General features: G+C 60.4%; 3 protein-coding genes across 5 annotated transcripts; 1 reads left to right on the top strand and 2 right to left on the bottom strand.

Annotated features, from left to right (window-relative positions):
• Positions 1-933: 933 nt before the first annotated feature.
• Positions 934-6417, bottom strand: VSIG10L2 (V-set and immunoglobulin domain containing 10 like 2). The gene is made up of 12 exons (XM_075723354.1): positions 6342-6417; positions 5890-6243; positions 5040-5324; positions 3702-3977; positions 3283-3564; positions 2567-2827; positions 2197-2487; positions 1806-2108; positions 1394-1516; positions 1296-1320; positions 1089-1218; positions 934-1050 (listed from the first exon to the last, which is right to left on the bottom strand). The coding sequence occupies exons 1-12, from the start codon at positions 6415-6417 to the stop codon at positions 934-936; spliced, it is 2523 nt and encodes an 840-aa protein (XP_075579469.1).
• A 1408-nt stretch (positions 6418-7825) lies between these two features.
• Positions 7826-13499, bottom strand: DDX25 (DEAD-box helicase 25). 3 transcript variants are annotated; one of them, XM_075723157.1, is made up of 12 exons: positions 13407-13499; positions 13310-13374; positions 13183-13244; positions 12843-12978; positions 12667-12759; positions 12445-12547; positions 11630-11744; positions 11092-11263; positions 10494-10731; positions 9885-10047; positions 9540-9728; positions 7826-8272 (listed from the first exon to the last, which is right to left on the bottom strand). In XM_075723157.1, exons 1-12 carry the CDS (start codon positions 13497-13499, stop codon positions 8211-8213), a joined length of 1491 nt encoding a protein of 496 aa, XP_075579272.1. In that variant the 3' UTR covers positions 7826-8210. The 3 variants fall into 3 exon arrangements, with proteins under 3 accessions (XP_075579272.1, XP_075579274.1, XP_075579273.1); XM_075723159.1 differs by lacking the exons at positions 13183-13244; positions 13310-13374; positions 13407-13499 and having other exon boundaries at positions 11092-11246; positions 11616-11744; positions 12843-12971; XM_075723158.1 differs by lacking the exons at positions 13183-13244; positions 13310-13374; positions 13407-13499 and having other exon boundaries at positions 11621-11744; positions 12843-12971.
• A 1694-nt stretch (positions 13500-15193) lies between these two features.
• On the top strand, positions 15194-20004 carry PUS3 (pseudouridine synthase 3). Its single transcript, XM_075723190.1, has 5 exons — positions 15194-15472; positions 16755-17188; positions 18432-18997; positions 19368-19558; positions 19691-20004. The coding sequence occupies exons 1-5, from the start codon at positions 15226-15228 to the stop codon at positions 20002-20004; spliced, it is 1752 nt and encodes a 583-aa protein (XP_075579305.1). The 5' UTR covers positions 15194-15225.
• The last annotated feature ends 265 nt before the right edge of the window (positions 20005-20269 follow it).

Here is a 20269-nt window from a genome sequence, read left to right as displayed (position 1 = left end):
TTGGTTCTCATCGCTCGATACTTCCCAACAGGTTATAACCAAATACAGGAGAAAATGGCCAGAAAGGCTCTGGTTTGTCACGCGCGCCAGAAGATGAGAGCCGAGGAAAGCCGGGAACCGCTCAGCCCTTTCCCTGGACCCTGCCTCCCTCCGCCCTTGCGCCGACGTGAGGAGAAGCCGTCGCTAATGGCTATTTTTAACATCCCGCGCTTTGGCCTGAAAACGGGGAGTTTGGGGTGGAGACGAGGAACCCTTCCCCTCCCCACCAAAGCTTCGTGCCTGGCTTCGCCCCGCATAAAATCCAGCGTGGTCCCAAAACGGTACCTGTGACCGCAGCCGGCGCCAGCCCTTGGGCTGAGCGCGGAGCTTCGGCCCTTGGGGGTTTGTTTCTTTTTTTTTTCCTCCGATTGGTGAGAAAATATTTATTTTAGCCTAAATATTTATCTTAGCTCCAGAAGTAGCTGAAGTCTCAAGGCTGAGCTGGAGGGGGTTTCACCAGGAGTCGCCCAGCTCATCCCTGCGCTCGGGCTGCGCCGCTTTTTGTAGCCATGGGTAAAACCTGGCGCGAGGTTTTCGGCGAAGCCTCTCGCCTTGCTCACGATTTCATTTTTTGGGGGTTAGAAAAGCTTTCCCTTCCCCAAGCCAGCTGCACCCCAGAAAAAATATTGTACATCTCCCCCGACGCATTTTAAATATCGTAAAGAAACAAAACCCCTTTGCTGCCAGCCCCGACTTTTTGTGCCGGGTCTGGATCACGGATATTTTTCCAGCTGCTGATTTTCACTCGCGGGAGCCGAGGTTGGGGAGACGCCTCCGCCCTCCCCGGCTTTATTGACGCACAGAGAGGAGCGGGAACGCGGCGCAGGCGGGCGCGGCCGTCCCAGGGCGTGAAACAAGGGGAGAAAAGGGAGAGGAGAGGAAAAGGCAGCGGGGTCACGGCGTCGCCGTCGCGGTGGTGGTGGTGTTAACCGGTGGGTCGGCAGTGGCAGCCGGCAGTGCCGAGAGCGGCTCTGCAAGGGGTGGGAGAGCCCCTGGTGACACCGGTGGGTGCTGGCTCACCGGGGCAGGTGGCTCAGCCCCGGGCTCGCCCCACGGGTGCCGTTACCTCCTGCTGCGCCGGGGGCAGCCGGCTCTGCCGCTGCTGCTCCCTCCTCCCCGCTCGCGGCTGTTTCGGCATCCTCCGGCGTGCCGATGGGCTCCTGGGCGCCGGAACCGGCTCTGGGGGGGGCACAGCGCGGGGGTCTCAGCGGCGTCGGCGTGCCGGAGCCACGGGGCAAGGGGCTTTGGGCACTCACGTGCGGAAGAGCAGGTCGTGCAGCCCTGGGGACAGACAGATGGACGGCAGCTGTGGGCATTCGGGGTCTGGCCGAGCCCCCCTGCCCTCGGCACTCACGTGGGAGGGTGTCCCGGTGGCGGGCGACGCAGCGCACGGCCAGGAGCGACGCCGCGGTGGCCACCAGCATCCCTGCTGCTGCCGCCCCCGTCACCGCCGGGTAGGCCTCGAAGGGAGGCTCGGCTAAAAGAGAGCGGCCGCTGTCAGCCCCGGGGTAATTTGGGTAACGAGGCGCCCGCCTGCGAGCCCTGCAGGGGGAGAGGAGGGAGCGCGGCGGGCAGCAGGCACCCCCAGCCAAGGCCTGCCAGAGCCCAGAAGGGCGGAGGGAGGTGGGAACTTGTGCCTGTTCACTCTGGAACCTACTGACGGCCGCTTGCACGCGGCTCCTCGGCACCGCCGGGAAGCAAGTGTCGCTCTTCTCCACTCAAACCCCGCTCTGCCCCTGCGGAGCGGCGTTCCCACCCCACTTCACCTGGCGTCTGCACCTCGGAGGGGTGCCCGGCCGTCCGGTGGTTGACAGCCAGGACGCGGAAGGCGTAGACCACGGCCGGGTCCAGCCCCCCCAGGCGCCGGTCGCGGGAGTGGGGCTCGATGTCGCCGGCCGCCGTTTCCCAGGGGCCGGGTGCCCGCCGGGGGATTTTTTTGGCTTGGCGCCGCTGCACCACGAAGCCGGTGAGGTTACCGGCGCCCTGCGTCCGCCACTCCAGCCGCACCTCGGTACGCGCCCGCATGTACCGCAGCTTGCTGATGGTGACGTTTGGGGGGGCCGGGTAGCCTGCGGCGAGAGGGTGCCCGGCAGGAGGGGGCTGGCACTCCCCAAACCCACCCCGGTGACCCCCCCACCCACCCCTCCCGGGACTCACGGTCCACGCGGAGGCGGACGGGGAGGCTGGCGGTGCCCACGGCGTTGGCGGCGGCGCAGCGGTAGATCCCGCCGTCCCCCGGCCACTCGGCATCGCGGACGGTGAGGTTGACCCACGCTTCTCCCCGCTCCAAGCGGTATTTGGCCAACCCCGGCGTCACCTCCCGCTCCTTGGGGTCGTACCAAACCATGGCGGCGCCCAGGCTGACGCCGCGACGCCGGCACGCCAACCGCGCCTCGCTGCCCTCCAGCACCGCCACCTCGCTCCTCTCCACCTCCAGCTTGGGGACATCTGTGGGGGACGGAGCCGGCAGGGACGTCGCGACCCCAACGCCACGCGGGAAGGGCACCGGGGGACGGATTCGGCTTACCCAGCCGGAGGCGGCACTCGGCGCCGGCAGCCCGTAGCGGGTGGGCGGCCGCGCAGATGAAATCCCGGCCCCGCAAGCCGCCGCCGGCGCTCAGCACCAAGATGGTGGTGGAGGGCGAGGGGTCCCCCAAGGCCCGGCCCCCGCCGTCCCGCCAGCGCAGGGTGGCTGGCGGCGTGCCCCCCTCCCACCGGCACCGCAGCATCACGTCCTCGTCGCCCTTGGTGGCCGTCGCCGTGCAGGAGGGGCCGCCGGCCGGGACCCCTGCGGGATGGAGAGGTGTCGGGGCGGGGTGCGGCCATGCTGTGCTGGTGCAGCCCCCCAAAAATGGAGACCCCCCCCAAAGGTGCGGGGGGCCTGGGGACCCAATTTTGGCCACTATTTTGGCCTTGGGACCCCATTTTGGCCACCATTTTGGCCTGGGGACCCCATTTTGGCCTGGGGACCCCATTTTGGCCACCATTTTGGCCTGGGGACCCCATTTTGGCCTGGGGACCCCATTTTGGCCACCGATTTGGCCTGGGGACCCCATTTTGGCCTTGGGACCCCATTTTGGCCACCATTTTGGCCTGGGGACCCCATTTTGGAGGTCCCAGCTGGGGCATCGTCGCCCCGGGGTGCCCATCCCATGTGTGGCTGTGGTGCGGGGGTCACCGCAGCCATGCTGAGGGGGGGGTCAGGGAGGGATTTTGCGGGGGGGGACACCCGTCGGCACTCACACAGGGTGGTCCCGCACGCAGCCCCCTGCGGCAGCGCGGGGTGGGAGGCCAGGCAGGAGAAGGAGCTGCTGTTCCTGGTGGCCACCCCTGGCTGGATGCTGGTGGCCATGGAAAAACTCGTCCCCATCACCCCCTCTTCCTCCTCCTCCTCCTCGGGGGGCCCGGGGCCCACCCAGCGCAGCCGTGCCGGGGGGAAGCCCCCCAGCCAGCGGCACCGCAGGGCCACGGCCCGCAGGTCGCCGGTGGCCAGGGCCGAGCAGCTGGGGCTCCCGGCTGGTGGATCTGCAGGAGACCGTCAGCACTGGGGCCGGGGGGAAGAGGGGTGGGGACCCCCCACCCAAATCCCCCCTCGCACCCACGTCCTCACCGGGAGCCGCCTTGGTCCATCTCGCCCCGGGGGGACCCGGTGGGTTACTTACAGTAGACGGTGAGGACGATGGTGGCCTGGGTGTGGGTCTGGAGGCGGGTGTTTTCGGCCAGGCAGGTGTAGGTGCCTGCCTGGGTGCGGGCGATGGCGGCGATGGCGTAGGTCTGGCCGGTGTGGACCTGGGAGCCGTTGTGGAGCCAGATGTAGCGGCTGGGGGGGTTGGAGGGAGCCAGGCAGCTCAGCACCACGTCCTCCCGCTCGCCCGCCGAGAAGCCCCCTGGTTCGGGGGAGAAGGGCTCCACGCTGATGGCCGGCTCGTCAGGGCCGTCTGTGGTGACACGGGGACCCTCAGCCACCGCGATGTCCCCGCTGAGGGCGTGCGGCCCCCCCCGGGGCATCCTCCCGCTGGCAGGAAAGCCACCTGTGAAGCCTCCTTAGAAGGGTGCGTTGTGGTGGCCATGGATATGCCGTGGTGCACAGTGGCCATGGAGGCACCGTGGTGGCATGGCGCTTGGTGGCCATGGACATTCCGTGGTGCACGGTGGCCATGGAGGCACCGTGGTGGCATGGCACCTGGTGGCCATGGACATACCGTGGTGCACGGTGGCCGTGGACACACCACGCTGCCATGGTGGCCGTGGAGATACAATGGTAGCAAGGAGTGTGGTGGCCATGGACACACCATGCTGGCATGGTGGCCGTGGAGATACAATGGTAGCAAGGAGTGTGGTGGCCATGGACACACCATGCTGGCATGGTGCGTGGTGGCCACGGGCGTATCATGGTAGCCATGGAGGCATCATGGTGGCTAGGTGTATGGTGGCCATGAATGCATCATGGTGGCAACATGCTTGTTGGCCATGGCTGTACCATGGTGGCCATGGAGTTATCACAGTGGCTAGGTGCTTGGTGGCCATGGATGCATCATGGTGGCAACATGCTTGTTGGCTATGGCCATGCCATGGTGGCCATGGATACATTATGGTGGTAGGGTGCTTGGTGGCCATGGCCATAACATGGTGGCCATCGAGGCATCATGGTGGCAGGGTGCTTGGTAGCCATGGAGGCATCATGGTGGCATCATTCTTGTTGGCCATGGCCATACCATGGTGGCCATGGAGGCATCATTGTGGCAGGGTGCTTGTTGGCCATGGCCTTACCATGGTGGCCATGGATGTATCATGGTGGCAGCATGCTTGTTGGCCATGGACATGCCATGGTGGCCATGGAGGCATCATGATGGCCATGGGTGCGTCATGGTGGCAGGCTGCTTGGTGGCCATGGTCATACCATGGTGGCATCTTCAGCCCCGAGGATGCCCCCACAGCTGGCGCCTGAGGCCCCCACCTTGGGTCACCCCGGGAAGTGGGGCCATGCCCCGGGCACTCACAGACGATGTCCAGGTAGACGGGCTCGCTGGTGCGGTTGTTGACCTCGTTGCGCGCGGTGCAGGCGTACCAGCCAGCGTGGCTGCGGTTGGCGGGCGTCAGGCGCAGCTCTGCCCCGGAGCCCCCCAGCTCGCCGGGGGACGCTGGGGGACCCCCCCAGGGCTGCCGGTGCTGCCAGGAGAAGCTCAGCGGCTCCGTCCCCTCTCGCACGGCACACGTCAGGGCCACCGCCGCCCCCTCCGCCGCTGCTGCTGCCGTCGGCCGCACGAAGGGCTTGGAGACGGGTACTGGGGGCACGGAGCCGTGAGCGGCTCCCAAAGCTGCCGGCCCCATGCCCTGGTCCTGCTGGGAGCCCCCAGATCCCTCCTGTCCCACCCCAGGGTGCTCTTCCTTAGTGGGGCTCTACGTTGGCTAGTGGGGCTCTGTGTTGGCTAGCAGGGCACTACATTGGCTAGTGGGGCTCTACGTTGGCTAGTGGGGCTCTACGTTGGCTAGTGGGGCTCTGTGTTGGCTAATGCGGCTCTGTGTTGGCTAGTGGGACCCTATGTTGGCTAGTGAGGCTCTATGTTGGCTAATGGGGCTCTGTGTTGGCTAGCAGGGCACTACATTGGCTAGTGGGGCTCTGTGTTGGCTAGTGGGGCTCTGTTGGCTAGTGGGGCTCTGTGTTGGCTAGCGGGGCTCTGTGTTGGCTAGCGGGCACTACATTGGCTAGCAGGGCTCTTCGCTGGCTAGCAGCTTGCTTCATTGGCCAGCGGCACACTACGCTGGCCAGCGGCAGCCTCCGCCGGCTAGCGGTGCTTCGCCGCGAGCGAGGGGAGCGCGGCGCTGGCGGGGTGCCCCGGGGCGCCTTACCCAGGACGCGCAGCAGGATGGCGGCGTAGCCCACGCGGAGCCGGCCCGGCTGCGGGAAGAGCCCCTGGCAGAGGAAGCGGCCCTGGGCGGCCGCCCGCAGCTCCCGCAGCTCCAGCGTCCCGTTGCGCAGGGTCACCTGGCCCAGCGTCCCCGCGCCGGGGGCCACTGCCATCTCCGGGCCCGAGCCCACCGCCACGGCCCGCGGCGGCCCCGAGCCCGTGGCCACGAAGCTCCAGAAGACCGCCGCTGGCGGGGCCGATGCTGCCGGCCCGCAGCTCAGCTCCACCACCCGTCCCTGGACCCCCGTCACCGTCCGCTCTTCGTAAGCCGCCTCGCCGGCCACCAGCGGCTGCCCTGGCCCAGCGGTGCGGCGAGTTGGTCAGGGCTCCGCTCCGTTCCCCGCCCCACCTCCCCAATTTTCCCCGCGGGGTGGGGACGGGGTCTCTGCTCACCCCCCACCAGCGCCGGCAGCAGGCAGAAGATCCAGGCCGCCCTCCAACGTGGCGCCGGTGCCCAGCCGCGCTCCATGGCGCCATGTCCGGCACCGAGCCCCGCCGGCGGGGTGCCGAAGCAGGGCTGCGCTCTCCGGTTACCCCTGGGTAATTAAGCCCGGCCCTGATTAACCCTTAATTATTGATAAACCTGCCTGCACGCGGGCCCGGGGGGGAACCCGCTGCCGCCACCCGCCTGAGCCCCTGCAATCTCAGGGCTGAGGACGGGCGTGCTCATTGCAGGAGTGGCTGCATCACCCTCTGCTCTGCGGGGGGAAATTGATTTCGGAGCGTTAACCACCCCCAGCCCTCGGGTTTTTTTTTTTCTGGCTAAAGGAGGGGAAAATAGGCCACCACCCTGCCCGCCTCAATGGAACCCGCGGGGTCTGGGAGCCGGGGGGCAGCCGGGCGCGCGGGGTTTGATATTTCATCTCCCGCTCTCGGCCGCGCCCCGGCCCATCAAACATTGATGGGGGGTGGCAGCGCTGTAACGCAATGCCGGTGGGGGCCGGAGCGCTGAAATTCTCCTTGAAAGAGGGCATTTGTGCAACATTATCCCCAAATTTGGGGGATTTTTATTTGTTTTTTTCTTTTGGGCAGCCCCGGGGCTGGGGGGAGCAGCGCAGGGACGCAGGAGCGTCCTCAGGGCAGGGAAGTGGCTCGGGGTGCTGATAACGTGAGAGGTGGGGAAAAAAGAAATAATAAAAATATATAAAGATTCCCAAATAGTTAAGATTTTTTCTGCGGGATGAGGCTTTAAGGCTCACCTTGTTCCTGCCGGCATGGCCGGGGGGGATCTGGCAACGGCCGGCAAAGCCCCGACGCCGCACGGCCGAAGCAAACGGCCGAAAATCACCTGCCCTCTCTCGTCCCCCCACCCCGATTCTTGAATTAGAATTAATTTCTCATTACCAAAAATTAATGCTGAATGTGAGACAAGCTGCAAAGTGGGGTTTTTTTCAGGCTTGAAATCCCCAAAATGGGTTAAAGCCGGGCGCCGGGGGGGGGGGTCGCAGAGCCGGGGTGAGGCCTCTGGCCGCTGCCAGGCGCCTCCGGGTGCGTTTTTGTGCCAGCACAGGGCGGGTTTGGGAAGAAATTCGAAAAGCAGGAGTGAGGAGAGCTGGGGGGTGTGGGCAGATCCGGCAAACGACAGCGTTGTCAACACCCTGGCCTAATAAAAATCATTCTGCAAGGAAAATAAGGGATAAATTTCAAGGGGTTTGGGGAAGGGAGGAACAGCACCACCCTAGTAATTATAAATAATTCCGTTTTATTAGCTTGGCGGTAGCGAAGGGATAAACCCTTTGGGGACAGGGCGCGCAAACGCTGGCGTTCCGGGTCCCACCAGGATTTGGGAGGGCAGCGGCGGATTCCTGCTGCCATCTAGCGAGGCTGGGTTAATTTTTTTTTATTTTATTATTAAAGTTTTCTCCCAGATTTTGCTGGCAGAAATGCCGCCCCGCCGCTGCTGCCGGCAGACGAGCAGATTTTTTGGGCCAGTTACCGGAGTTTCCCTGTTTTCTGACCACTCCGAGCACCCCAAGACCCATTTTTGAGGAACGTTACCCCGTCTTAAGCCCCTCAGGGGATTCCCTCAAGCCACGCAAAGTCACAGCTGTGAAAACCTCAAAGATGGAACAAGGAACAAAACCGAGGACAATAATCCCTGGGTCTGAGGGTTCCCCCACCGCTGCCTGCTCCTACAACATCACAACGAAAACCAAACTGCGTTAGGAAGTTATGAGAGAACGGGGAGATTTTCCCCTGTAACTTTTCCTCCCATTTCGAACCAAAACTCGGGAGCTGGGGGAGCAAATCCCCGCTCCTCGGTCAGTTTTCCAGCATCTCCAGCTCGTCCATGTCGTCCGGGTCCAGCTGCTTGATCTTGGTCTCTGTAGGAAGGAAAATAAAGAAAAAAAAAAAATTGGCGTTTGGCACAACCAGGGTAAAAACAGCCCAGCTGCCCCACGAGCGACGTTCGTGCTGCTTGCGTGCACGCGCGCGGGCCGGAAAGCTCCCTGAGGCGCGCTTGCCGTAGCGATTCCGCTCTGTGGCCTTCGAGCGGTAGCCAAATAAATTCGGCAAGAGCAGAGCGTGAGCTGGGCGAAGGGCAGCGGCCAAGACGAGGCAGCTGAAGCAGCAAGAGGTGGCCCAAGCAAGAAGCGGTGAGTCGGGTTACGTTTCCGGAAGCGACGCGGGACGGGGAAGGTTCGTTACCCTCATCGGGCAGCCCCGGCCATCGAATCGCAACATCACGGTGTTAAAAAGTGAGAAGTCGGGTGGCTGGGAGTTCATCCACTTGGATTTTCATCCCGTGGAAATCCCACGCCAGGCTCCTTTGGCTAATTCTGGCCGCGGCTGCGGTTGGACTCGTCCGCCTTGTGGTTATTCGAGCTGCTCATCGCAGTTGTCCGACGCTTCTGCTTGCTCGTACACAAAATAATCTTCGCCAGGCTACCTGGTTCGTGTCTTCTCTGCCAGGCGTCTGCCGCGGGCTGGTTTGGTTTTTAAATTTAAAGGACAAGCTGCCAAGACAGTTCAGCAGCTCCGAGGACGGAGCTGAGGAAGGGACGTGGTTTTCTGCAAGCCCAAAGGTTGCAATAAGCTTCTTTTCCCTAAAAATGGCAGGGAACACGGGTACCGGGATTTGAAAAGCCGCCGGCGCAGCCACGGCACCTTGCGAATCCCGTGGAAAATCCTTGTGACGTTTATGACTGACAATCGAGTCGCAGTCAGGGAAAACCTTGGTGATTTCAGCTGCCGGCTTCTCTCCTGCAGCCAGGGCCGAGCTAAGCCGGGGCACCAGGACAGGGATTTGCGGGATAAAGGCAGATAAAATGCCTGAAGGGGGGGGGGGGGGGGGGGCGGGGGGGGAAGGTGCTGAGGCACCCTGGGTGCTGGTGACGTCCCTTGGCAGTCACACACAAGCTCCTCGGCTGTTTCTCTGAAAATTTGGCTGCTAGGGAGGAAAAAAAAAACCCCAACCCTAAAAGGGTGAGGGGCGAAAGGAGAGCTGCGTCTGTCGCCTGTACCGGGCGGGACAGGTCCCGGGGAGAAGAGCGGCCCAACAAGGTCCGTTCGTGGGTGGGAAACAAGCCGGAGGGGGCTCACCGATCCCAAAAGTGCTTCCCAGAGAGGCGGCTATGCGCGGATACTCACGGAAATGCTCCTCTATCATCTGCACGAGCCCCACGCTCTGGCTTTCCACCATGCTGAAGGCGATGCCTTTCTTCCCGAAGCGTCCCGTTCGCCCGATGCGGTGGAGGTAGGTCTCGAAATCCGGCTCGTGGTTCTGATCGGTGGGGAGGCTGAAGTTCACCACGATGGTGACCTGCTGCACATCGATCCCTGGAAAATAAAAGCGAGAGAAGGGCGATGGAAAGGGATCAGCCGGCCCCAGAGGTCACGGAGAATCCCTTGCCGGAGCCTGTGTTGCCAGCAGAAGGACCAGAGGCCAGGAAAAGCCGTTGGGAAGGCAAGGGGTGCTGGTTTTTTGGGAGGTACCTCTGGCGCAGACGTTGGTGGCGATGAGGACCTTCTCCTTGCCATCGCGAAAGCGCTGGATGACATCGGCCCGCTGGGCCACTGTCAGCTCCGCTGTCAGGATGGCCACCCGGTGCCCGTCCTGGCTCATCTCCACCGACAGCCAGTCTGCGCTCCGCCGAGTCTGGACGCACGGGGAGAGGCGAGCTGAGGTTTCACCGCAGCTCTGCTGTCGCTCCTGGCCAAGCCCTCACCGATATTTTCCCCCCTCATTCCCAAGTCCCCTGTTCCGGGAGCTCCCGGCGCCTTTTTAACGCCTCAAAATAAAACAAAAATGATGCGGACGAGCAAGAAGCCCCCACCAGGACACGCGGCGCAGAGGGCAAGGGAACGCAGCGTTTTCTCTGTGCTGGGGACTGCGGAAGCCGGGCAAAGGGAGATGCTGTTAAAACGCCGCTTTTAAAGGCTGCCTTGAAATGCTGGCGACACGTTCCCCGCCCCTCCTGAGGCTCCGCTCCTCAATTTTGAGGGTGTTAGGAGGAGCCCCCCTGCCACATCCAGGCTGGCAAATAAACCATTTCTGTTATCGCCGACTGCAAAAACCTCCCTGGGCAGGCTGAGCTGCTTTACCTGGCAGAAGATCATAGCCTGGCCAATGGTGATGCTGCCGTAGATGTTGCAGAGGGCTCTGTACTTCTCCTCCCTGCTCCTGCAGACGAAGAAGTACTGCCTGATGTTGCTGAGCGTGAGCTCTTCCTCGCGCAGCTTGATGACGATGGGGTTGGAGACGATTTGCATGGCGAATGCCCGCACGGTTTCCTTGAAGGTGGCCGAGAACAGCAGCATCTGGCAGCCCTTGGGTAAAGCCCTGGAGCGGAGGGGGAAAAAAAAGAAACAAATGACTTGTTAGCCCAGGAGAGCAGCCTGGTGCCCTGATGTACTCATTAGAAAGGGAAAAAAAAGCTAATTTAAGCTGATTTTGTGTCGCTTTCGACAGAAAGGGAACCTGACCCAAGGGTCGTAATGGCTCAAAGGAAAGGGAAGCGAAATAAAAATCCTCCCGTACGTTGCACGGACGCTGTTTTACAGAAAACCACATCCCTGGACTCACATTTCCCCGGACGCCCCTTCGACATCACAGGGACGAGCTCTCTTTTGCTGCCGATTCCCTCAAAGCTGAGCAAAGAGCGGGGCAAAAGCAGGGATGCCAGCCATCAGGAATACTCACCTCTGAATGCGAATGCTTTGGTAGGAGAGGCCCTGAGTGTCGATCATGATGTCGGCTTCATCCAGCACGAACATGTTGATCTTCTTCACGTCTACGACTCTCCGTTTGAAACACCAGTCCAGCATTGTGCCCGGAGTCCCGATGACGATCTGCTCCTCCAGCCCGGCGCCAACTGCCAGAGAAGGGAAATGGCATCCAACCGCCTCCAAACACGAGGCGTTTTTCACCGCTTGAGCGCGTTTTTCCCCTCGGTTGTCTCAGATTCAGGCCTTTGAGGGGGGTCAGTGCAAAGCGGAGCTTGAGATTTAAATTGTAAGCAGGGCTGACACTTCCCTACGGCCTACGGAGGAGTCTGGAAGCAGCCAGTGGTTGTAAAAAAGACTCCTTAGCGGGCGGGGGAACATAGACACTATTTTACGTGCCTTCGCAGAGGTCTGCACGGCTCCCGGTAGCTCAAGGCGCTAAAGGAGGATCCCTCTACTCACTCAATGCTCCCGTTAACAGTGCCGGTAGCTGTGCTCGGCAGGACCGGACTCACCTCGGTTTCCCCGGACAGCATACGTCACCTTGATGTCAGCGCAAAACCGGCCGATGGTCTCGATCACGCACCCAATCTGCAGGGCCAGCTCGTAGGTGGGAGCCAAGCAGAGGCACTTTGGGGGGGAGACAGAGCTGTCAGGCGAGAAATGCCTCGCTTCAAAAGTCGAGGGTGCTACCGGGATGGGATACAGTGGGCAGACGACAAAGTATTTCGAAGGGACAGAAAGGACAGGAAAATCCCGCACGGCTAAACTCCCTCAAGAGCGCAGCGGGATCACGTAGTCGGTCGTGTTCAGAGGTCAGGGAGCAGGGAACGCAGCACAGCTCGAGGGATGCATGCAGAAAGAAGTCGCTGTCACTATTTTTGAGGGGGAAATTTGTCTCCTGAAGCACGGGGCGGTTTGTTTCTGCGCCCAGCTTTAAAGCAACTGGTCGAGTCAGCCCATACGCTTGGGATGAGAGGCTTTAAATCGCCGTAACCAGCTGGCAGAGCTGACTCGGCACGTAGAGCAGTGACTGGGGCTCGCAGGGGCGTTTAAGCCACCAGAAAACCAGCAGTCTCCGCAGTGGCTTTTCAAAATTTAAATTCCAGGCTATCTAAAGCCTGGCTTAATCTGCTGCTAGCGAGTAAAAGCGTCTCCCTTTAGCGTGCACCACACTTTCTGTCCTACCTGCTGCTGCGACGGTACCCGGGGGGTTTATCGTCCCCCCTCTCCAGCGGATAAAATCAGAGATGGGGACAAAAACCAGAGCTCTGCGTCTCGAGCGCTTGGGCAAACCCCTCCTGCGTCAGCTTTCCCTTTCCTACGTTACCTGCGGGTATTTCTCAGCGGCATTAACTCTGCTCAACATCGCCAAGACAAAAGCTGCCGTTTTCCCTGTCCCTGACTGGCTCTGGGCAATCAGATTTTGGGGCCTGCAAGGCAAAGGCTGCTTAGCGGTGTGCAAGGGTTTGGGCGTCCCCGGATCGACGTCCCGACGCCGGGGATGCCTCGAAGGGAGCCGGGGCTCACCCGTGCAGCGTTAACTACTCACGGATACGCCAGCATGATGGGCAGAGCCGTCTCCTGGATTTTGGATGGTCTGTTGAAGCCCATGATGTAAATCCCCTGCAAGAGCTCTTTCTTCCTGTTAAAAACAAAAAGGATTAAGGGCTGGTTTGATGGTGGTTCTGGTGCTTTGCCGAGCCGGGGGGGCTGCTGGCGACTCACAGGGGCAGCTCTTCGAAGGTTTTGATGGAGAAGAGCGGGGAGCTGGGGTCCTGCTGCAGGATCTCCACGTGGTGGCTGGATTCCACGAGGGACGTGCGGATCAGCTTGTTCAGCAGGGAGGTTTCCGCCGAATCCACTGGAAAAGGTGGAAACCGGTGAAAAAAAGCAAAAAAAAAAAAATCAGGTTTTGTGAGAGGTCTCTCCCTGTTCTGTCCGCCTTCTCGCACATACAGGTCCTGGGCACCCCGGGCGCGGCGGGGACCTGGGTGCCAGCCCCCTCAGCACCCACTCCCTGCCTCAGTTTCCCCCGCCTGCCCCAAGCGAAGGCGCAGGGACGCACCTCTGTCCTCCTCCTCCTCCTCCTCCTCCTCCTCCTCCTCCTCATCGCCGCGGCCTGCTGAGGGGGGAGAAGCCGGGGGTGGTTGGCGGCCGAGGCCCGGGGCCCTCCCTGAGGCGGGGGCCGCGGCCTCCCCTTACCCCGCCGGCGCACGAAGGGATCCCGGCGGCGGGGCGGGGGGCAGAGCCCGGGGAGCTGCGGGGGGAAGCGGAGAAGGCGGCCGTCACGGGGGGCAAGGCCCCGGGGAGGGCAGGGGAGGGCCCCGGGGGTCCCGCTCCCACCCGCTCCGGCCAGCGGCCGCTGTCCCCCGCCGCCGCCATAGTCATGACGGGGCGGGGCGGCGCCCCCTGGCGGGCCGGAGGACCGCGGCTACCGGAAGAAGCCATCGACCGCTTCCGGGGCACCGGTCCCGCTTCCGGTGGCGAACGCAGGTGGGGGCAGCGGGGCCGGGGCGGGGCAGCGGGGCCGTGGGGCGGGGGGACGGGGAGCGGGCACCCCGTGGGGGGTCCCCCGTGGGGTGGAGGGGGTGCTGGCGGGCAGGGCCATCCCCCGCCGGGGTGCCGGGACCCCTGCCCCGGGGGGTACGGGGTGACAGTGGGGTGGCAGCGTGGGTGTCCCCATCGGGGACCCCTGCCCCGGAGGGTCCGTGGGGTCCCGGGACCCCCGACGTGGGGTGACAGCGTGGGTGTCCCCATCTGGGACTCCCGCCCCAGGGGGTCCGTGGGGTACAGGGTGACAACAGGGTGACAGTGTGCGTGTCCCCATCAGGGACCCCTGCCCCGGGGGGTCCGTGAGGTACAGGGTGACAACAGGGTGACAGTGTGCGTGTCCCCATCAGGGACCCCTGCCCTGGGGGATCCGTGGGGTTCCGGGACCCCCGGCGTGGGGTGACAGTAGGGTGACAGAGTAGGTGTCCCCATCCGGGGTCACCGCGGTGGGGTTTGGGGTCCCCACACCCCTTTTCCAGCCATCGCAGTGGGATTTCAGGGAACCTTTCCCGCAGGGCCAGCGGCTTCCGGGCGCTTTCCTGTGCACGAGCTGCAAAATCAATCCATCCCCATACCTGGAAAAAATAATAATATTATTATTATCTTCATGTCATCCTAAACCTCATTCGTTTTAAAAATGAGGTAAAATAAGGCCAAGAGTTCAGTGGGGGAAGGATAAATCTACAATGATAAACATTTCTAATTAACCCACAGAACCAGAACTGCTCTTTCCACATGCTTTATTAAAAATATTGCTGAGACGCCACGGATAAAACCTCCCGACTAGCTCGTGCAACAATCTGGGGACAATTCCACGCCAAAAATCGCCAGGCTCGTTGCACTCTCGTTTCTCCCGATAATTCGGAAAAGTCTCGCAAGGCTGGGCGGCTTTTCAGTGCCTGCTCCTTCTCATCGCAACGGGGGAAAAAGCTCCACACGCTGCGGTAGGGAAGCGGGGATGTTTTACCCAGCCCCTTGAACAACCCGAAGCACCGGGTAAAATTTTAATACCAGTATTTAACCCCCTTGCAGCGCAAAAAGGGGATTTTTTTCTTTTTTCCCCCAAATTACTTTGAGAGGGCAGGAAAAAAAAAAAAAATACTTGGGAGAGCAGCACGTGCGCGGATAAAAGATCGTCGGTGCGGAGCGGGGCTTTAGGAAACTAGGAGGAGGTGTTTTTTCTGGGGATGAGGCCCTTGGCCAGGTCCCAGCGCACCTCCCAGCGCAGGGCAGCTCTCTTTTTTTCGGTCGGCACAGCATAAGTGTTGGGGACGTAGAGGTGCTGCGGCTTGTTGGGGAGCTCAGGCTTGCAGAGCATCTGCTCCCGGATGCCCCAGCGCAGTTCTTGTCGCTGATCCTCTCCCGGGATTCGAAATTTCTCCCATTCTCGTTTATATTCAAAATATTTGGCCACTCGGTCGGTTTTCCCCTGGTTACGACCCAACAGCTCAAACCGTGGAGGGATAAAGGACTTGGGTTGTCCCGCCGTGGTGGTGGACTGAGAAGCGGGAGAGCTCCAGCTCCCAAAATCCCCGACGAGAAAGGGGGGACTGTCCCCATGGGGCCAGCGGTACGGGGATTCCTCAAGGGAGCTGCTGCTTGTCTCGATTTCCCCCTCAGAGATGCTGTCTTCCGGACCGGTCCTTGGCTGAAGCATTTTTTGCCTCAAGTTCCAAACCTCGGCGTCACTATCTGGCTCGCTGGTCACCGACTCGTCGGAGACCTCTACTCCTCCGTCGGGTCTGCGCCTCAGCACCTTCCTTTTCATTACCAACCTCCTGGTTCCCCTCCGATCCTCGGAAAAGGTAGGAAGGGTTGGCGGCACCCCCAAAACGAGGGAGGCCTCAGCATAGGGATCGTCACGGGGACGTGCCCGCTCCTCACTGCCTCCTCGCTGGCCGTACAGCCGGCTCAGGGCCCGCTGCTCCTCATCCTCCGGCGCAGCCCATCCGTACCCTGCCACTCCCATCGCCTCCTCCATGATTTCCACCAAACCGGGCGAATCCTGCAAAATAAACCACAGTTAATTTCTTACCGCACGTTAGAGCCAGCTAAAGATACATAAAAAGGAGCTCTGACTCTCAGCTTCTGGGGTTCACGGGTGCGAATTTAGGTTGCGGTGAATCTGACGGAGGTCTCGGAGCACCGGCTGCGCTGCTAAACCTCCCGCCGCCAGCAGAAGGCTCTTTCCCTACGGCAAATGGAAACCCCGAAGCCCCATCTGATGCGGCCCCTAAATTCCTCCTTGAAAACTACGCCAAAATTAATTACATTATATGTATGTTACATTATAACGGGACGATGGACAAACACAGGGCAGATTCAGTTCGCTTCGTAAGCGCCGGGTGGAGGTGTTAATGATTTTTCCCTCGTACCTGTTCTTCTAAAAGACACGGCATCTAGTTCGTGATTTAACCTAGTTCGTGATTTAATCTTCAGTCTTTTATCCAAGAGGGTATTTTACTCCCGCAGAGGAGGAAAAGGCTCAGCGCCGTGCATTTAGATGTTGGCTATTGTAGCCCAAAGGCTGTTTGAGTCCGGTTGTAGTAAACCTCAAGACCTGCGGTGAAAAGGGATCCGGACACGGTTTCCGCTCGCTACGCAGCTTTGGGATATCTTTACGCCGTGAAGCGGGTTGGAAAAATGCAAGTTTTAACCGTGCCGTTACGAAATGTTGGAGCAGATGGCACAGTGTGATGAGTGGCAGCCGTTAGCGGGTTGTCTGAAGTGTTGATGCTGGCTGAGCACGGTGCGAAAATGGAAAGGGCTCGGTGACGGCTCCGCGCAGATAGCAAAAGGCTAGCAGGGAACGTGCTGCCGCCGCGCTTGGGCTGACGGAGCAGATCCGATCGCGCGGCGGCGGCTGGGGGAAGAGGAGCGATTAGAAAGTGCGAAAAAAGAGACTTGAGCAAGATGAAGCTGTCCGAGCTAAGTCCTCTTGGGCCTTCCCATGCTCTGCTAGGAATGCTGAGGGGTTAAAAAAAAATAATTATTCTGCGGGTAACAATTATTTTACAGAGCAAGCCTCTAGGTGTAAAAAAAGCCACGTAAAAATGTAAACCCCCCCATTTCCTCCTTCGTCTGCAGACCCCGAGGAGCTACCAGCAGCTACTCAAGGCTCCAAGACAGCGGCTATGGCCGAGGGGAGCGTGGTCACCGACCGAGAACGACTCCTGAGGAGGGTGCAGGAGCTGGAAGAGGAGGTGAAGCGGCTGCAGGAGAAGCTCCAAGAGGACAAGGAGGGCGCTGGGAGAAGAGAGGCTCCTTCGGCCCCCGGGAAAGCCAAGAAACGCCAGCAACGTCCGTTTGATTTCGGCGCCTACGGCCGCAGGCATGTGGCACTAAAGATCGCCTACCTGGGCTGGGGCTACCAGGGTTTTGCTAGCCAGGAGAACACCAGCAACACCATTGAAGAGAAGCTGTTTGAAGCCTTGAAGAAGACGCGGCTGGTAGACGACAGACAGACCTCCAACTACCACCGCTGCGGGCGGACAGACAAAGGAGTCAGCGCCTTCGGACAGGTCAGGATGCTCCCCCGGCTTCCCCGGATTTCTGGGCTCCCGTGTGGGGTGGAGATCCGGTGGGATTACTGTCCCACTGTGACAAGCCAAGACAGCATGGGTTGGATTTGTTTTTTTTAAAAGCCTTCAGCTTTCAAATCTGAAAGTGAGCCTGGCAATGGCTTCCTGCATGTGGGAAAGATTACTTTAGACCCTCAAAGTATTTATTAGTGCTAGGGGTTGGGTTTTTTCCCCAATATCAGTGCTAGCTTTTTTTCCAAGGGCCTGTTTGGAGAGGATGAAATGTGTTTTATACTGCAGCTTCCCCGGTAGCTCAGTGCTGCCAAAAAAAGAAGAGATGTCCCTTCCTCCACAGAGGCACTTGTTGCTCTTCCTGCGCTGACTGCAGCGCTTGGCAGAGCCCTCTCAGCTGATTTAACTCGCTAACCACCCCCCACCCCCCCCAAAAAAACCAACCCAAAAAATCCAAGAATTGGATAGCTTCCTGCGGAGTCAGGCAGCTGAATTCCTGCGCAGAAGGGTCCGAGGGGAGCGGCAGCCAGCGGAAGGGAGCGTGGGAGTGGGAGCTGGAGGGAGGGGAGCAAGCGGGCCCGGTCGGTGGGCACGGAGCCACCAGGCTGGCTGAGCCCACGGGGAAAGCGCAGCCCCCCCTGCACCCCGACAGCTTTGCTGTCGGGCCGGTCTCTCCTTCCCTCCCGGCTCTGGAAGCTGAGCTGCCTTAGCTCTTGCCTCGCTGGGGTGGTTTTGGCTCGGGTGGGCGGTCTGCTCTCCTTCGCAAGATGAGCCGCACAAAATAAGGGCAGGGGCCGCCTTTTCTTGCGCCATTTAAAGCGCGCAGGCATCTGTGGCGTTAATTAACTTCTTCCCACACCAGGTTTCCCAGACAGCCAGGCTGCTACTGGGTTCAAGTCATCACCTCCAGCAAAATAAAATAAAATAAAAAAAACCCCCAAGCACATTATAGCCTAAAAACAGTGACTAAAAGTTGAAGCCATTTCAAGACCATGCTATGTAGGCAGTCTGCAACTTTCTGTTTTATTAAAGGAATCCGTAGCATCTGCTAGGAACCTTAGCAGCAGCACTTGCAGTTTTACCCGCAGGAAGGAGTGGTAAGATCGCCTGATTTAAGACACCTTCATCTGTAAGAGATCCTGAATTTATTTCACAGCGGTGTAGGAAGACTTGGCTTGACACGCCAAATACGCCCATCTGTGATCTAATCCTGGCTTTCCTGATTTTGCAGGTGATTTCCCTAGATCTCCGCTCCAACCTGGCGGAGGGGAAGAAGCTAAATGGCCATGAGGGTGGCTCGGAAGGCAGAAGCGAGGGGGAGGAGGAGCTCCGCTACACCCATATTCTGAACAGGGTGCTCCCGCCTGACATTCGGGTGCTGGCCTGGGCCCCCGTGGAGCCCGATTTCAGTGCCCGGTTCAGCTGCCTCAAGCGGACCTACCGCTACTTCTTCCCCTGCGCTGACCTGGACGTGGCCCTCATGCACGCCGCGGCCCAGAGGTACGTGGGGACCCACGATTTCCGTAACCTCTGTAAAATGGACGTCGCCAATGGGGTGGTCAACTTCCAGAGAACGATCCTCAGTGCTGGAGTGACGTGGGTGGAGAGAGGAGGAGAAACCGGGCCACAGGATCCCTTCCGCCTGTGCCAGTTTGAAGTGACGGGACAGGCATTCCTGTATCACCAAGTCCGCTGCATGATGGCCATCCTCTTCCTCATCGGCCAGAGGATGGAGAGCCCCGAGATCATTGACGAGCTGCTGGATGTGGAGAAGAACCCCCGAAAACCGCAGTACAGGTACGGAGAGCTCGGGAAAACCTCCCGGGCCGCTTCTCAAAGCGACGGCTGCGGGCAAAGTGCTGCCAGCGAGCTACTTCCCTGCCAGCCTGCGAAGCAGTCTCTCACAATACGGAAGCGAGCTGCCAGCGGCCTCTCTGGGAGATATCTGTAAGGATCCCAGTTTTCTTGCTCTCGGACAAACTTTTGCTGGCTTTAGTCCTTGGTATTTGGTTAAAACTAATTCAGGTTTTATTAGAAGAGGAAGTTCTGCAAAAGGCAGGGCTGGTTCTGGCAGAAAGGACAGGCTGATGCGCTGCTGCACGAGCCTTTTTTGTCACAGCGTCCCTCCAGGCAGCGACAGCTAACGCCTTCTCTCCTTTTCCCCTAGCATGGCAGTCGAATTTCCCCTCGTCCTGTATGACTGTGAGTTCGAAAACCTTCAGTGGCTCTATGACCGAGAAGTGCAGGAGTTCAATGTTACCCACCTACAGCAGCTCTGGGCCAACCATGCTGTCAAAACTCAAGTGCTGCGTAACATGTTAGGAGGGTTAGACGCTGCTCCCGTGGCTACTGGAAAAAGTAAGGGATGGTTTTGCGGCAATACCTTGGGATGGGGGTAACTGGTTTCAAAAAAAACAAAAAAAGGATGAAGGAAAGGGGTAATTAAATAGATTGTTTGACCCACTGGTATTTTTTTCAATCGTATCGCAGGCCCAGGGAACAGCACAACCGTCCGCTGGGGAGATACGAAGCCTGCGTTCTGCAGCCAGGTCAGCGGCTTCGTGGAAGGCGTCAAAGCCCGCACCTACAAGCCTTTACTGGCCCGCCCCAAGTGCGAGGGGCTGGAGGCCCGCATCCGGCATTTTGTGCGGAGAGGCCGCATCGAAACCCCCCGGGGGCTGGAGGTGGGGGCGGCAGGGGACGAGCAGCCCCCTGAGACCAAGAGGAGCTATGGCAGCGATGCCCCAGGGAGCGGCGGTGCCACGGAGCAGCCTCCCAAGCGGGTCTGCGTAGATGTCGAGTGACAGGCTACCTCGGTGGGACAAGGGCTGCTTGCCACTTTGCTTTTTTTTTTATTGGAGGAAAAAAAAATATGCAATTTTTCAGTGCTATTTTTTTATAAATGTCAAGAAATCCTGCAGAGTGGTGGCGTGCCCTGGCCTGGGAGGGGATGGGGGGTGCCTCAGCCCCCTGAGCCGCTCAGCTCACCCCGGGGCTTGGCTGTGCCGGGCCGAGGCAGCCGGGGCCCACCCAGCCGCTCGGCCTCCCCGCAGGGCCCACACGCCCCCC

The sequence above is a fragment of the Pelecanus crispus genome, chromosome 19, assembly GCF_030463565.1.
Source record: "Pelecanus crispus isolate bPelCri1 chromosome 19, bPelCri1.pri, whole genome shotgun sequence".
Taxonomy (NCBI): Eukaryota; Metazoa; Chordata; class Aves; order Pelecaniformes; family Pelecanidae; genus Pelecanus; species Pelecanus crispus.
This window is presented reverse-complemented; position numbering and strand designations above follow the sequence as displayed.

Excerpts from the sequence above, each read along its gene's own strand:
- VSIG10L2 (XM_075723354.1), bottom strand. The coding sequence starts at position 6,417 with ATGGAGCGCGGCTGGGCACCGGCGCCACGTTGGAGGGCGGCCTGGATC. Across the intron at positions 5,325-5,889 it reads CATCCTGCTGCGCGTCCTGG|TACCCGTCTCCAAGCCCTTC; the intron begins GTAAGGCGCCCC and ends CCGTGCCCCCAG. Across the intron at positions 2,109-2,196 it reads CGTCCGCCTCCGCGTGGACC|GCTACCCGGCCCCCCCAAAC; the intron begins GTGAGTCCCGGG and ends CTCTCGCCGCAG.
- DDX25 (XM_075723157.1), bottom strand. The coding sequence starts at position 13,499 with ATGGCGGCGGCGGGGGACAGCGGCCGCTGGCCGGAGCGGGTGGGAGCG. Across the intron at positions 12,760-12,842 it reads ACCTTCGAAGAGCTGCCCCT|GAAGAAAGAGCTCTTGCAGG; the intron begins GTGAGTCGCCAG and ends TGTTTTTAACAG. Across the intron at positions 9,729-9,884 it reads CACCAACGTCTGCGCCAGAG|GGATCGATGTGCAGCAGGTC; the intron begins GTACCTCCCAAA and ends TTTATTTTCCAG.
- PUS3 (XM_075723190.1), top strand. The coding sequence starts at position 15,226 with ATGGGGCCAGCGGTACGGGGATTCCTCAAGGGAGCTGCTGCTTGTCTC. Across the intron at positions 17,189-18,431 it reads GAGTCAGCGCCTTCGGACAG|GTGATTTCCCTAGATCTCCG; the intron begins GTCAGGATGCTC and ends CTGATTTTGCAG. Across the intron at positions 18,998-19,367 it reads CCCCGAAAACCGCAGTACAG|CATGGCAGTCGAATTTCCCC; the intron begins GTACGGAGAGCT and ends CTTTTCCCCTAG.